The following is a 15846-nucleotide window of genomic DNA, read 5'->3' on the forward strand; positions in this document are numbered from 1 at the left end:
CCCCGTTTTGTTTTTTTACTTCAAAATAAGATATGTGCAGTGTGCATAGGAATTTGTTCATAGTTTTTTTTAAACAATCGTCCCACCCTCCAGCGGGTCTGAGGGACAGCAAACTGGCTCCCTGTTTAAAAAGTTTGAGGACCCCTGACTCTAGATTATCTCCCCTAACATAAATAAAAATTATTTTACCTTGCATCCCTAACACTAATAAAGAGACACAGCACTTGCAACCTTACTGGATTTTTGAGGCGGTATAAATTTTGTGAAAACTACTGTGACTCACTTCCAAGGTGGCTCCATTGGACTAAGGTCTATGAAGGTCCACCATTGGACTAAAGTCCAGTCTTCAGTGTGAGTTTCATTGCAACTCAGGCAATATGAGCCAGGAAATCCAATGAAACATCCCTGTAAGTAAAGTCATTTTGTAGATTCTCTGGCAAGGTCAGTTAGCGTGAGACTAGATTCTGCTGGAAGAAAACCCTAAATTCTACATAAGAGAAGTGTCCTTCAAGTAAAACGTAATTAGCATGATACTGAGGTTTACTAGGGTCTGAGCTCCCAGCCATGGGTTAGTATGAAGTGACTATGTTTCAGCTACAAACCATCCTATGTTGCAAAAGACACATCTGGGATTAGGCTAAAACAATTCAAAAGTCCAAGTAATCAGCATGAACAAGTAGTCCATACCCCCAGGACACCCCCTTCTATTGCATCAGCATGTTCTCTTCACCTCAACTTTATAGCCCCATGGGAAGCGTATTTTGAATGACATGGGTCTGTGAACTGTTGTGAACCTAAATGAAACAGAGGTACTGTTGTTGTGTTACCAGTGAGAGGATCCCTTGAAGACTCTGTTGATAGAAAATGACAGGACAGAGACATAAGTATCTTAGTGATCAAAGTTGGATGGAAAATTGGTTAGAATTGCCCAACAATGGAAAAATTACTTTTTCATTTTTAGGACTAAGTTAGTTAGGGATCTTGGAGAAATAACATTTGGAAATCAGAGAAATGAAATGTGGGGAAGAATGAGAATGATTATTTTAAAATCTAGTCAGAACTGCAAAAGAGTAAAATAGGTGGCAAGCAGAAACTTATTTTATTAAAAAAAAAACAGTGAAAATTGTTCAGTATCTTTGAGAAGAAATAAAAGACTGGCATTGGAAAATAAATGACAATGTCTCCCAATATTTAAACAACCATCATGTTCAAGACTTATTCTATGAAACTACGAATGGTGGAAGATAAGCAAGCTAAAAACAAAGTGTCTGGTGGGCTCATTATTATTGGGGGCAACCACCCTTGAGACTAGGTGTTCATTAGTAAGATTATAGGCCCAGTCTGGACTGTCCGAAGCATGAGCAAATCTGTCTTAGAAGAAATACATGGCAAGAATACTCGTTAGAGGCAAAAATGGCAAGACTTCATTTCATGTACTTGGTTCATGTTATCAGGAGGGACCAGTCCCTGGAGAAGGACATCCTACTTGGAAAAGCGGAGCGTCAGTGAAAAAGAAGCAGAGCTTCAATAAGATGGACTGACCACTGCAATGATGTCAAACATAGCCATGGTTGTGGGACTGGGCAGGGCATTTTGTTCTGTTGCACATGGGTTGCTGTCAGTAGGCATGCCACCCAATAACAAAACAGAATCAGCACGTTACAGTTGGCAAGCTGCAGCGCCTACTTGCTAAATAGGAATCTATCCTGATCAAATAACTTTTTCCTTTTCATACCTATCAATGAGGGGGAAAGTTTGCTTTTGATTCTGTTCCACCCATGGAACAGAATTAGATCCACCTAATTATTCCCTATGCAGGAGAATGACATCAGAGAACTCTCTGATTCTTATTTCTCCAATGAGATTTGTCGGTTGGCATCCGGATAGAAGGCTTTATATTGCTTCACCGTAGGATATTGCAATTGTATGACTGAGGATAAGACAAGTGGAGTCCTCATTATCTTAGAGCAAGACCTGGGGATCTTCCTTTAGCACAGAGATCTGTGCTTATTGCAGAGACCAGGTTAAAGTGCATTGAGTCAAGAGTCTTATAATGCAAACATTGTCAGTATGAAGATTTATAGTTGAAAGGAGAGATATAGTAAGCAATCTGAACACTAAATTTAGAAAAATTAAGGGAGAACAGTAGGACTGGGTGAGTTTTTAAAAGTATAAGGTATCATACATACACGATTGATGTGTATGGCATATTAATATATTTAATATAGAGACATGCAACTAGAATTGAGCAAAGCGGGCTAATTGTTAGCTCAGTTAATTGGAAATACTACCTAGAAGTGGCAAATTCCTGTTGTGCTCTTCTCTGTAATGAATCACCTACTGCCGCCCTGGTTTTAAGAACTGCCTGATAAGGTAAAATAAAAATCTGATGAGCACAGAGGAAATAGATTGCAACCATTGTTTGTCATTTACCTGTCTCTCATGGTTTTTGGTTAGAGGATATTCAGTCTTTCTTTAAACCAATATTTAATAATATAAATTTTTTCCTGGGATGAGAAAGGTGTGATTATGTGAAGCAGAGTAATAATATTCAGTGCTGTTTTGTTGTTCGTTGCCTTTGAGCCAGAACAGACTCATGGTGTTGCCAAATCCTACAGCAGCTTCATGATTATTGGGATGTTGAGTTCACGGAACAAAAATAGAAACCCACAGTGATCATCAGGAAGGTATACTTTCCTACTTTCTTATTTCTAGTCTCATAGGAGACCATGTTTTTAAAAATATAAATTAATGACAAAAATAATTAAACAAGATGATTGTTTCAGAGTTTTATTAATACACTTCAAAGGTGGATATCAATGTAAAGATAATTTCCTATGTATCAAATTGGATCTTAAACCAGGAGGGAAACGTTCTCTTCTGGTGTATTTTGAGTTCTCAAAATACTTTATTTCTGGTTCACTGGAAATAAAGGAATGAACGTTTCCTTCAGGAAGAGGCTGAATGCTCTGAGGAGAGGGTAAGGAATTTTTCAACCTCCGCATCGTCCCATCAGAGTAACCTTGCTTATGCCGCCTCATCTGACAGCTGAGAGCTGGTGTTGGGGAGAGGATAGCACCATTTTCGTGACTGGTCACATTGCGAGTGGGAGGAAATAGGGCATTGATTCTTGGCCCTTACTTGCAATTAGAAATCATGAACAGTTAATGTGGAGGGATTGTCTGATTATTTCTTATAACTTAAAAAGTGAACACTGATGAATCTTATCAGTCATTACATATGGGGAAGATGTAGTATAGAGTAACTTTGGACATTTTCAGGAAAATCTTCTTTTCAAAGATAAGGTGACCACTCCCAGTCCAGGGCAGGGGTCCCTAGTGTATGTACACAATTTACTAGTTATGTCAACTCTGGAAATTTACTTAGTCTTAGTTTCTCTGCGCTTCCGAAATTCCTGCACCTGTGAAATGGCACAAATGAATGAATGTCAGTCACTTTGCAGGGTTATTGTGATAGTCATTGAGATAATGTATGCCATGTATTAGAAATGCCTGAAAAATAGTGCTGTGAAAGTTAATATTCCTCTATTATTGTTCCAGAGAGCATATTTATAATATTTAGAAAAGTAAAAATCTATACAAAATATGTGATTCGTTTAAGTGGTTAATCCAACACAAAATAAAATGTCTATTTTGGAATCTTTCTTATTGTACTTAAGTGGTTAAATATTAGTGTTTTATCTCCTAAGAATACAAACCTATGTGAATTATATGCCAATAAAACTGTTCATAAAAATTTAAAATATATATATATATGAGTATATAAACCTATTAAATAACATGATATTTACTAGATGTTACACGGTGAACTGGTCCCTAGAAGTCCCTTGTGATGTAAGATTTTATAGCTTTAAATGTGTAACTGCAGATTTTCAGGACCTTAATGTGTGTGTGCGTCTATCTCCTTTTCCCAAGTTTGACTGCCTCTTTTTCTCTGTGATCCATCATCAGCCATGGCAGCATTTCCCCAGGGCTTCCTCATTGAGCTGGAAATTCAATGGTGGTAACTTGTCCTTAGGTCAGTTCTGGTCTCACTGAACTAATCACGTACTTGAGCACATTGAAGTTTCTGAATTCTTTTTAAAACTGGATTTAGATATTAAAACCAGAATCCCCATGTGGACTAAGCCTTCACTGAACTCTCTAGGACCCCTGACCAAGGATAGCAATAGTCTTGTTCTCTGAGTGCATTTGAAAGGTTACTGCAGATACAGTCACTGAGTTTTCAAAGAAAGCCTGGCTTTCTTCCGTGGAGCTGGTGGGGGTTCCAAACTACGGACCTTGGGATTGCAGCCCACCTCACAACCACTATGCCACTAGTAGCTCTATTCACGTTACAATTCTAACTGCAGGTATGCACATTGCCATTGAGTAGATGCTGACTCATTACAACCCCAAAGGGCAGGGAGGAACTGCCCTGGATCTATGCTTACCAGAGTAGAAAGCCTTGTTTTTCTCTCCCAGAAGGGCTGGTGGTTTCCGACAGCTGGCCTTTCAGCTCACAGCCCAAGCCTACACCAACTATGTCACTAGCGCTCCAACATCAGAGTGGGTTGGTTTAAAATTCAACATCTTACCTTTTCTTTTCCCTTTTCACCCATTAACAATTTTACTTTGTTTTGACCTTTTCCTGCTTTCTTTTGGGTTTAGGTGCTTCTGTGTTTCATTGGGTTGTTGATAATGATATTTTTAATATGACTTTCTCAGTATGAAACCCAGGAGAGGTAAATCTATAAAGACAATAACTAGGTTGATAGCTGGTTAGGCTAATGACAAGGGAGGCTGGAGACATAGTGGGAGATAATAATGGATACAAGAATGAAGACAATGATCTAAAATTGATTGTAGTGATGATTGTACACCTCTTTCAATATATTAGAAACATTGAATTATATGGTACATGAATTATATGTCAATCAATTGGCTAAATAAAAAATCAGGAATTAAAACCACTAGATATTATAATTCAAATGCAAAAATGGAAGCCTTTAAAATGGTAGCATTTAGCACTTTGACAACTAGGTTAAAGTTATACTTTAACCTAGTTAAAGTATATAAATTATGCTTATATTTAACCTAGTTAAAGTATAAAATTATGCTTCTTCCTACAGTTTTTAGGGGTTTAAACATTTTTATAGATCTAAAGGCACAGTGGGCTGTGTGGGGCTGCTGCCTGAAAGACTGGTCATTGAAACCCACTAGCCTCTCCTTAGGAGAAAGATGAGTCAGTCTGCTTCCATAATGATTTACAGCCTCAGCAATGGAGCAGTGCTGCTCTATCCTATGGGGCTGTTATGCGGGAGAATCCTTTCGATGGGAATGGGGTTGTGTTTCTGGACAGTTTTTACAAGGAGCCTTTGTGGCACAGTAGTTAAAGAACTTGATTGCTAATCAAAAGGCTGCTTGTTCAAACCCACCAGTCATTACTCAGAATACAGATGTTGCATTCTCTGTCATAACAGTGTCACTGTGAGTTGGAATTTGATTTGATGGCAGTGGAGTTGGTTTGGACTTATAGAAGAGTTCTCGTAACACAATGAGTAACAAACTCAGTTGCTAGTCAAAACACTGGTTTCAAACCACTGGCAATAACGTAAGATACAAATCTAACAGTCTGCTACCATAAAGATTTCAGCCTATGAAACCCTGTGAGCAATTCCACTCTCCTCTAGAGTTAGTCTGAGGAAGAATCAATTGAAAATAATGGCTTGGTTTTTATTACTATTTTTTAACATTTTTGATGTTTATTATTCTAATTGTGTCTAAATCACCTGGCCCTAAAAAACAACAAATGCCAAAGAACTTCAATCAATTTTCAACAAATAAATATCTGCTGATGAGTATGTGGCTAAAGTCAAATATGTTTTTCTTTAGACTAGATATTTTGTAGAATCTTTTCATGCCAAGTGGTCACATTGTGCCTAGTATGTTAAGCAAAATATCAAAGACAATTATACAGGCATTTAAAATGCTACTTAACTTCTTCCTTTTGAGAATCTGTTATGTGCTCAAATTGTACATTAGGTACCTAAGCTCTATGGGTTAATACCAACTAGACCATTGTTTTTGAGCTGTTGAAGGTTTTGATGACTCCATGTGTGCCAAGGAGTGTTTAAGGAGAGATAAATAGACCAGGCGAGACGAGACTGAAAGTGCACAGATCCTTTATTCATAAATGATAGATCTTTATGTGACAGAAGGTGAATTTGATTAACTCCTATTAATGATGTAAAAATAGGCTTGACCTTCACAGAAGCTCTCAGAGAATCACTATTAGCGCTAAAGCTTCTAGTTCTCATTCTATAATAGGAAAAATTTACATCTATTGGACTTCATAGATCATTTCCAAGTCTACGGTTCTCAATTTCAAAACCATTCATTAAGACGACTCAGTCTTGCTTTCAAGATGAATTGCACCTACAATTATATTCTGGCCTACAGTCCCGAGTGATTTGTTAGCATGAACCCTTCCTCAGCTAGGCCTCAGGTCCATGAAAATGGCATACATGTTTTGACTTATGTATTTGAATTCCAATGATTTCCTCTGCCATTTGGTCTAGTAAATCTCAAAATTTTAAAAAGCTTCAAGTCAAATAATCTTTCTTCCGTGTTATCTGCTTTTACCACTTTGCCAAAGAATATGATCTCTCTCATCTTGCTAATGTGTATGGTAGTAATTTATCACTCACTTATATTTGTCTGTTTCTGTATTATTCAATATTCAATATGCATGTCTTATTTTATTATGATAGGCACCTTGTCTGTCCTCTTTCACCTGCACTTCTCCTATTTCTCATCACACTTAGGTTAAACAGATGTTAGTCAATTGATATATGTGGGTATAGTTTGCTAAGTTGAATAGACTTATTTTAAAATGTTATTTATTTGGTATGTAACTAGTAATAGCATGTTGTACATCACTGTAATATGTTCCTGATTTTCTTTTCTTCAGGCGGCTGTGCATTGGTCACATGGCTCACATAAATGAATCAGTGGTTTCTGAATTTGTGCTGCTGGGACTCTCTGATTCTCGAGAACTTCAGCTTTTCTTTTTTGCCATCTTCTCTGTAGTGTACGTGACGTCAGTACTAGGAAACCTCATGATTATTGTCATCATTTTTTCCGACTCCCATCTCAACTCTCCCATGTACTTCCTCCTCAGTAACCTTTCTTTCATTGATATCTGTCAGTCTAATTTTGCCACCCCCAAGATGCTTCTAGACTTTTTCGTTGTGCACAAGACGATCTCTTTTGAGGGTTGCATGGCCCAGATATTTCTTCTTCACAGTTTTGTTGGGAGTGAGATGATGTTGCTTGTAGCGATGGCCTATGACAGATTTATAGCCATATGTAAGCCCCTGCATTATAGTACAATTATGAATAGGAGACTATGTATAATTTTTGTGTCTATTTCATGGGCTGTGGGTATTCTTCATTCTGTGAGCCATTTGGCCTTTACAGTGGATCTACCATTCTGTGGCCCCAATGAGGTGGACAGCTTCTTTTGTGACCTTCCTCTGGTGATTGAGCTGGCTTGCATGGATACTTATGAAATGGAAATTATGACCTTGACTAACAGTGGCCTGATATCATTGAGCTGTTTTCTGGCTCTGATCATTTCCTACACCATCATTTTGGTCACTGTCCAACGCAGGTCCTCCAGCGGGTCTTCGAAGGCCCTGTCCACACTAACTGCCCACATCACAGTGGTAGTTCTTTTCTTTGGACCTTGCATTTATTTCTACATATGGCCTTTTAGCAGACTTCCTGTGGATAAGTTCCTTTCTGTATTCTATACTGTTTGTACACCCCTGTTGAACCCCATCATCTACTCTCTGAGGAATGAAGATGTTAAATCGGCCATGCGGAAATTAAGAAACCGTCATGTGAACTCCTGGAAACACTAGGGAACCACCACGAGAGAGAATAATCTTGAATGGGAGTGAACGTCCTCTAGTGGATCACCGTATCATGCAGCCATCTCTGCTAATAATGTGGTTTATTTAGTCATGGTATTGCTATTCTTGCCCTAAGTGCAAGAAAATTGCATAAATTCACTCTTGAGTTTATTAGTGAAATAGAATATTAATTAATTCTTTCTTTGCTTATAATTATAGATTACAAGTTGTTTTAAAATATTTAGAAATACTTTTTAAAATGTTATAAGGGAGGTAGATTCAAATGAGCATAAAATGCTATTCAAGTGACTATTTTTACTAGAATAGTTGATTATGCAATCAGTAAGTACTCAGTTGCCTGCCCAAAGCATCAGCATCTGGAATCCACCTAGTAGCTCTGTGAGTGTAGACTTAGCAACCCAGCTCCCATGGTGATCACAGCCCAAGAAATGCTAAGGCCATGTATATCCTATTGCGTAGGGTTGCTATCAATCAAAATTGACTTGATGGCTCACCACAAGTGTATAATTCTCATTAATTGAACACAGTGTAATTTTATGCATTGCAGCCAATGTATACAAGCAATTTGAATGTCTAAGATCTAACCTCAGGTTATTCTTAATATTATTCCACATGTTGGAATAGTGGAAAATGATTGTATTTTACTACATGCATTTCACCTCATTGATATACATTTGTTATTTTCTCTTCTGGACTGAATATGTTGGCTGCTTGCAAATTTCCCTACTTAACATTAATACGATATAAATGCTTCTACAATTTTTCTGTTTAAGCAACTAGATTTCTTCCAGATATCCAGCACCTTCTACAATATATAGCCTTGAGGGTAGAGTGAGTTCTGCATTGACCTGCTAACTATGAAATAAGCAGTTTGAAATCACCAGCCAGCCTCATGGTAGAAAGAGGAGGCTTTTTCCTCCTGTAGAGAGTTAGTCTCAGAAGCACACAGGGGCAGCTCTACTGTGTGCCGTAGGGTCTCTGTGAGTCCGAACTGATTCGATGACAGTGGGTTCTTTTAATTTTTTTTCATAGGATTGCTATGAGTCATAATCACCTCAATGGCATTGAGGTTTGTAGAAGCCCTGGTGGCATAGTATTTACATGCTGGGGTATTAACCACAAGGCTTTCAGTTAAAAACAATCAGGAGATTTTCAGGAGAAAGAGGAAGCTTTCTATTCCCATTAAGAGTTAGTCTCAGAAACCCACAGGGGAAGTTCTACCCTGTCCTATAAGGTAGCTATAAGTCAGAATCGATTCAATGACAGTGAGTGACTATATATATACATATATATGTATATATATACATATATATGTATATATATATATACATATATATATATATATAAAATCTGTTATCCAAGTCTATTTTTTAAATAGGGAAAATTGATTACAATGGATCCTGTTATTCATAACAATTGCAAATATCTTTGAAATTGTTTGAAAATAGGTGAAGTGATAAAAATTTAAGTAAAAACCAAAAATTACTTCTATATGAATATTGAATGCACAAGTTGACAAAAATTATTAGTAATGTAGAACTAAATCTGGGATATATTCTTTCATATTTTGTGAAAGCACATTAGGGTAGGTACAATACATGTACAGATCAAATATCAAAGATCCATGAAATATTGTTTCACTTGCTATCCAACACTTTTCCTCTGTTCCTTTCCCCTGAGATTTGCATTTTGAAAAGGGCCTTGTCATTGAAAGGATCACTGTATTGTAAAAATGAAAATGAAATTAACAGAAGATAGGAAGACTTCCCTCTGGATTCAGTATTTTAATTGTACATTAGGACATAAATTGGTGATAATGTGAAAGATAAAAGTGTTAAACTCTAGATCCTAAGCCTTACACAAACTAAATTTTAGATATTAACACTCAAGTTATACAGCTAGCATTTCTAGGAACTTCAGGTTTTCAGTCAATTTTATTTGTACAGTGTCAAAATTGATTACCTGTTGGTATTTTTATACAGTGAGAAACCATTCTAGACATACAATAAACATTGAACTGATTATGGTGTTGTTTGTGGTATTTTCTTTTCTTCTTTTTTATGCGGAGGTGGTATTGTATCCTTGAAAAACCAAGACTATTTAATTCTTATATAAAATGAGGTCATGAATAATAACTACTTCATAGGAATTTTGTGAGACAAGATGATATAATGTCATATAATGGAAACATTAATAACGCATAGTGAAACCTTATAAAATTGCTTATTTGGAATAGGTGTTTCTCAATGACTGGGCGGGTGCAAACCCTGTGAAAGTAGGTCTTTTCTACTTCTGCCTTTGAAAGTGAAGTAAATTAAAGATGCATATGCATCCATTCCCCCTTGCCTTTCTCCTTTTCTATCTTATCAAATGGACATCTATACATTTAGAAGTTAGCAGTGCTCTGAGAAACCAATGAAATGTGATCAATAACAAATGAATCTAGAATGGGTGCAACATACACTCAAAGCTATACAAAGATTAACCATTGCTTTTGAAGATGTAGCAGATATCAAATACAGCAGAAATGACATAAATACAAAAAAGAGTAAATGGTGGTAGGATCAACAAATACTGTAAATAAAAAAGAAAAGAGCATTTCTCATTTCTGTCATAAAGAAAAATTAGAGTTAGATGTGTGATGTAGAACTATTTCTAGGGACTCACATGGTGAAAAGATAATGTTGGGGGAAATTAGAGTTTATCTTTTATTCTTTTTTAAAACAAGAGCACAGTGCTAGTCTGTAGTCTGCTTGGTCTTACATTTATTCCTTCTCTTTCTGCTTTGTACTGAATCATGCTGACTGCCGTCTGCATTTCCAAGCCTCCCATTTTAGTTGTCAATTGCATTTGGAGGACTAGAAGCAGATAGAAGCCAACACACTTACCACTTACTAACTCTCTTGGAGTGCTGGTTACACTTTGGGTGAGGCATCAGGTCACTAACTGTAAGGTCAACGGTTCAAACCCATCATCCCATTTGTGGAAGACAGATGAGAGCTGCTCCAATAAAGATTTACAATCTCAGAAATCCTAAGGATGAACTATGAGTCAGGACTATGATTCAACATCAGCAACAAAAATGAGGCTCATATGCAAGTTTAGGCTGAAGCTAAAGAAACCTACAACAAGTCTCTGAGAACCAAAATAGACCTTGAGTATGTCCCACCTGGATAAAACACACAAACAAACTCAAGAACAGAGTTGAGGCACTGAACGCAGATAGGATGAGCTGTGGGATGACATCAAGTACATCGTACATGAGGAGAGCAAAGGGCCATTCAAAAGACAGGAAAGAAAAAACAACAGTCGACTTCGGAAGAAACTCTGAACCTGCTTTTACTCATCAAGTAGCTAAGGCACTTAGAAGAAATGATGAAATCAAAGAGCTGAGCAGAAAAATTCAGAGGCCAGCTCCAGAAGACCAAGTCAACAATTATAATGAAATGTGCAAAAACCTGCAGTTAGAAAACCAAACAGGAAGAGCACATGTCTGACATTGAAGGAGCTAAAGAAAACACTCAAGCCTGGAATTGCAATACTGACAGAATGATTCAGGACACATTAAAGGAAGATGCAAAAATACACAGTCACTGTACCAAGGAGAACCAGTCAACATTCGACCATTTCAGGAGGTAGCATGTGAGCAACAACTGATGGCCCCGAAGGAAGAAGCTGTACTGAAAGCCTCAACCAAAAATAAGGCCCCTGTGCTTGATAGAATATGAATTGAAATGTTTCAACAAGCGGTTGAGGTACTGGAAGCACACACTCATCCATGCCAGGACATTTGGAAGGCAGCTACATCCAAGGATTAAAGGAGATCCATATTTGTACTCATTCCAAAGAAAGGTGACCCAACAGAACTGATAGAACAATATCATTTGTATCATATCTAGGTAGAATTTTGCTGAAAATTATCTCACAAAGATTGCTGCAGTACATTGACAGAGAATGGCTAGAGGTTCAGGGTTCATTCAGAAGAGGACATGAAACAAGAGATATCAATGCTCATGTCATGTGGATCTTGGCTGAAAGCGAGAATACCAGAAATATGTTTACTTGTCTTTTATTAGCTATTCAAAGGCATTTCACTGTGAGGATTATAGCAAACTATGGATAGGCTTGAGAAGAACGGGAATTCCAGAACACTTCATTGTGCTCACAGGGACCTTCTGCATGAATTAAAAGGCAGTTGTGGGAAAAGAACAAGAAAATGCTGCACAGTTTAAAATCAGGAAAGGTGTGTGTCAGGATTTTATCCTCTCACCATGATTATTTAAACTGTATGCTGAGAACATAAAGAGAAGCTGGATTTTAAGAAGACGAATGTGACATCAGGGTTGGAGGAAGGCTTATTAACAAGCTGTGATGTGCAGATGACACAAGCTTGCTTGTTGAAAGGAGGTCTTGAAGCACTTGATGATGATCAAGGATAGCAGCCTTAAGTAGGTTTTACAGCTCAATTTAAAGAAGATCTAATCCTCACCAGTAGACACATAGGTGGCATCACCAAATACAGAGAAAGATTGCAGTTGTCAAGGATTTTGCATTGCTTGGATTCACCATCAATGCTTATGGAAGCAGCAACCAGGCGATCAAAGGATGCATCGTATTGGATACATTTGCTGCACAAGGATGTTTGAGGACTGACCCACAGTATTTTCAACTGCCTCATTTGCATTTGGAAGTTGGACATTGAATAAAGAAGACCAAAGAAGAATAAATGCCTTTGAATCATGGTGCCTGCAAAGAATATTGAAAGTAATGTGGGCAGACAAAAGAACAAACAAATCTGGCTTAGAAGAAGTAAGGTCTGGTGCTTTCTAAAGGCAAGAATGGCAAAACCTGGCCTTATATAATGTGGACATTTGTCAAGGGAGACCAGTCCCTAGAGAAGGATATCTTGATTGATAAAGAAGAAACCAAACTAAACAAACAAATTCACTGCCAAAGACTTCATGCTTATTCAGAGTGATTCTATAGTAAGGTTTCAAGACTGTAATTCTTTATGGGAGTGAAAAGACCTGTCTTTCCCCTCTGGAACCCCTAGGGGTTTCGAACTGCTGACCTTGTGGATCAAAACCCTACTTGTAACCACTACTCCATCCAGGCTTCTTGATAAAGTAGAGGGGCAGCAAAACAAGGAAGGGCCTCAATGAGGTGGATTGACTCGTGGCTTTAAAAAAGGGCTTAAGCATAGGAACAATTGTGAGGATGGCACAGGACTGGTCAGTGGTCATAGGGTCATCGTGGGTCTGAACTGCTTTGATGGCACCTAATCATGACAATTATAAAATGATTAGGATATCTCCACAGTGAACCACAGACACATATAAACCACAGACATGTGAATGGATTTGGGGATCACACTTAATTCTCGTCTCAATGTAAGAACAAGTAGTTCTTATGACATGGCCCTGCTTGATGCTTGCCCTCATGAAGATATGAGTGCTATCTAAAAGTGTGGTGAAAAAATCAGATGTGCCCAGTTCTCAGAAAGAATAGCATCTGAAAAAAAAAGAAAAAAAAAGAATAGCATCTGGGGTCTTACTGGCTTGTCTTAATACAAGTACCTATTTAATTGAAGTGTCAACTACGGCTACATGGAAGCAGCACACTTGTCTGTGTGATCCAAGGATAATCCAATTAAAATATAAAGGAGGGAATAGTATCAGATCCTAAATTGTGAACACCTGCTGTGAAGAAGGCTATGGATGATAGTGGAAGCCCCAAATCCATTTGCAGGTCCCTGCATAGATTAAGTCTCCGGTGAATTCCTTCTGACCATAATCAAGAGATGTGAATCCTTGTTATCAGGCAGAGGGCATTGTAAAGTAAATTATGGCAGATGTAGTTAGGTTAAAATGTAATACCTTATCATTAATATCCATTTTGACCCATTTTAAAATTGCTTCAGTTTTTAATATTTTCTGCTTTCTCATTGAGGATTTTCTGTTCTGTCTAGTCATTGTAATTGGGCTTATTTTTTTGTTTTTGTTGGCTTCCTACTGGTATGTTGCATGATTTTCTGTCTACTAAATCAAGATATGTAGATATGTAGATCTATAGAGACAGTAACCGGAGAGGATTATGGCAGGGGAGGGTGGGAGGGAATGGGAAGCTAACAATATGAGAAGAAACTTCACAAATTGATTGTGGTGATGATTCTTAATATGTCTGAGTGATTAAATTGTATGACACATGAAAACTATGATAATAAACTATATGTTAATATAAATACCATTATTTTTACATCAATTATGTATATTTTTCCGAGTAGAAATAAAGAGAGAAAGCAAGCCAGCCAGCCAATTTTTGTGCCAAGGAATAAGTCAATTTTAAGTTTAGGGCTAACATGAAGTTTTTACTCAAACTCACTTGTTAGGCATTTTCAGTTTTAAACAAACAGTCTGACCTCAGTTTTTAGATAAATCAAACATTTTATGGAATATGTGGAAGATTTAAAAATGAGCCAAGACAGGGAAGATTGTCAACCTCAATTACTGGAGAAACTGTGGCTGAAGTACAGAAACTTGTGGAAGAAGATCCTAGAACTGCCACTGATAGGCTAGCTCATGTTGCTGGGCATTTTCAGTTTTAAGCAAACATTCTGACCTTAGCAAGTTCAGGTTTGATGGATGCCAAGAGCTTTGATGTATTGGCAAGCTCAAAGTGCTGTTTGTTCCCTTAGTCTTTTAAGCAAGATATAAGCTAATGGAGATGCTCTTATGGAATGAATCAAGACCAAGGATGTGTTCTGGATTTACCAATATTACCTAGAGCACAAGGTCTAATAAAACTAGTCACTTCCTATGGGATCTGATGAGGTTTTTAGATTTGAGGCAAAGAGGTTAGCTCAGAAGATATGACTTTTTTTTTTTTCAGATTCCAAAGAGGGTAATCTTGATATATCTTCTCAAAGGACATAGGACAATCACTATGAATTATTATTAAACAGTTTAAAGAAAATTGAAAACTGTGCCGACCAGGAAAATGGTGTGCAGGATTTTTTTCTCTCATGACAATTCACTAGTTCATTTTTTGATAATAGCAGATACTGTTCTCTGAGAATTTCATTGACAACCCATACCCTATCCACCGTATATTCCCAGTCCTTCCCTCAGACTTTTGTTCATTCCAAACACTCAACGAACATTAAAGGGAACAAAGTTTTTCTTGCTCAGAGATCTCAAAACTGATGATTTGATATGGTATCAATTTAGAAGTCTAGAATTCTTTGAAGAAAGGTTACAGTAATAGAAATACCGTGATCAGAAGTGTAACAACCTAGATGGAGGATGGTTGGGAAACAATAGTACCAAATTTTGATATGTTTAAACATATGCTTTCTATGATTTTATAGTGCATATGCACACGTTCATATGCATAACCAAAATATCACATTCAAACTCAATGACATCAATTCCGTGTTTACTCAGTGATCTGTAAGATAGGTAGAACTACCCCTGTGAGTTTTCACGACTGAAACTCCTGGGAGTAGAAAGCCTCATTTTCTTACTTGGAGTGGCTAGTGATTTTGAACTGCTGGCCTGGAGGGTCGCAGCCCAATTCGTAATCACTAAGCCACCAGGGCTCCAAAAAGATAGTATATTCTTAATACTATTTAGAGTTTGAGTGTGATAAGTTAAACATGTATTTTGTAAGCCCCCGAGAAAGCACTAAACAAATAAACCTAAAACAAAGGGATATAACTAATAAACTAACAGTGAAGACAAATCAGAACCATTTAAAAAAGACTCATTCAATTTAATAAAGGAATAATAAACACACAACACAAATAGCACACCAAGATCTAAATGTTAGATTCAAACCCAAATTTATTGAGTATAACATTAAATGCAGCTGTGGTTGTGCAGTAATTAAGCACTTATCTGCTATATTCA

The 15846-nt window shown here is 37.3% G+C and overlaps 1 protein-coding gene across 1 annotated transcript; it reads left to right on the plus strand.

Moving 5' to 3' along the window:
• The first annotated feature begins 6991 nt into the window (after nt 1-6991).
• On the plus strand, nt 6992-7927 carry LOC101648112 (olfactory receptor 4K1). Its single transcript, XM_004698428.2, has one exon. It carries the CDS (start codon nt 6992-6994, stop codon nt 7925-7927), a length of 936 nt encoding a protein of 311 aa, XP_004698485.1.
• The last annotated feature ends 7919 nt before the right edge of the window (nt 7928-15846 follow it).

Source organism: Echinops telfairi, unplaced genomic scaffold, assembly GCF_000313985.2.
Source record: "Echinops telfairi isolate 266 unplaced genomic scaffold, ASM31398v2 ScPeMD7_18;HRSCAF=68, whole genome shotgun sequence".
Classification (NCBI taxonomy): domain Eukaryota; kingdom Metazoa; phylum Chordata; class Mammalia; order Afrosoricida; family Tenrecidae; genus Echinops; species Echinops telfairi.

Coding starts and splice junctions, on each gene's coding strand:
- LOC101648112 (XM_004698428.2), top strand. CDS start 6,992: ATGGCTCACATAAATGAATCAGTGGTTTCTGAATTTGTGCTGCTGGGA.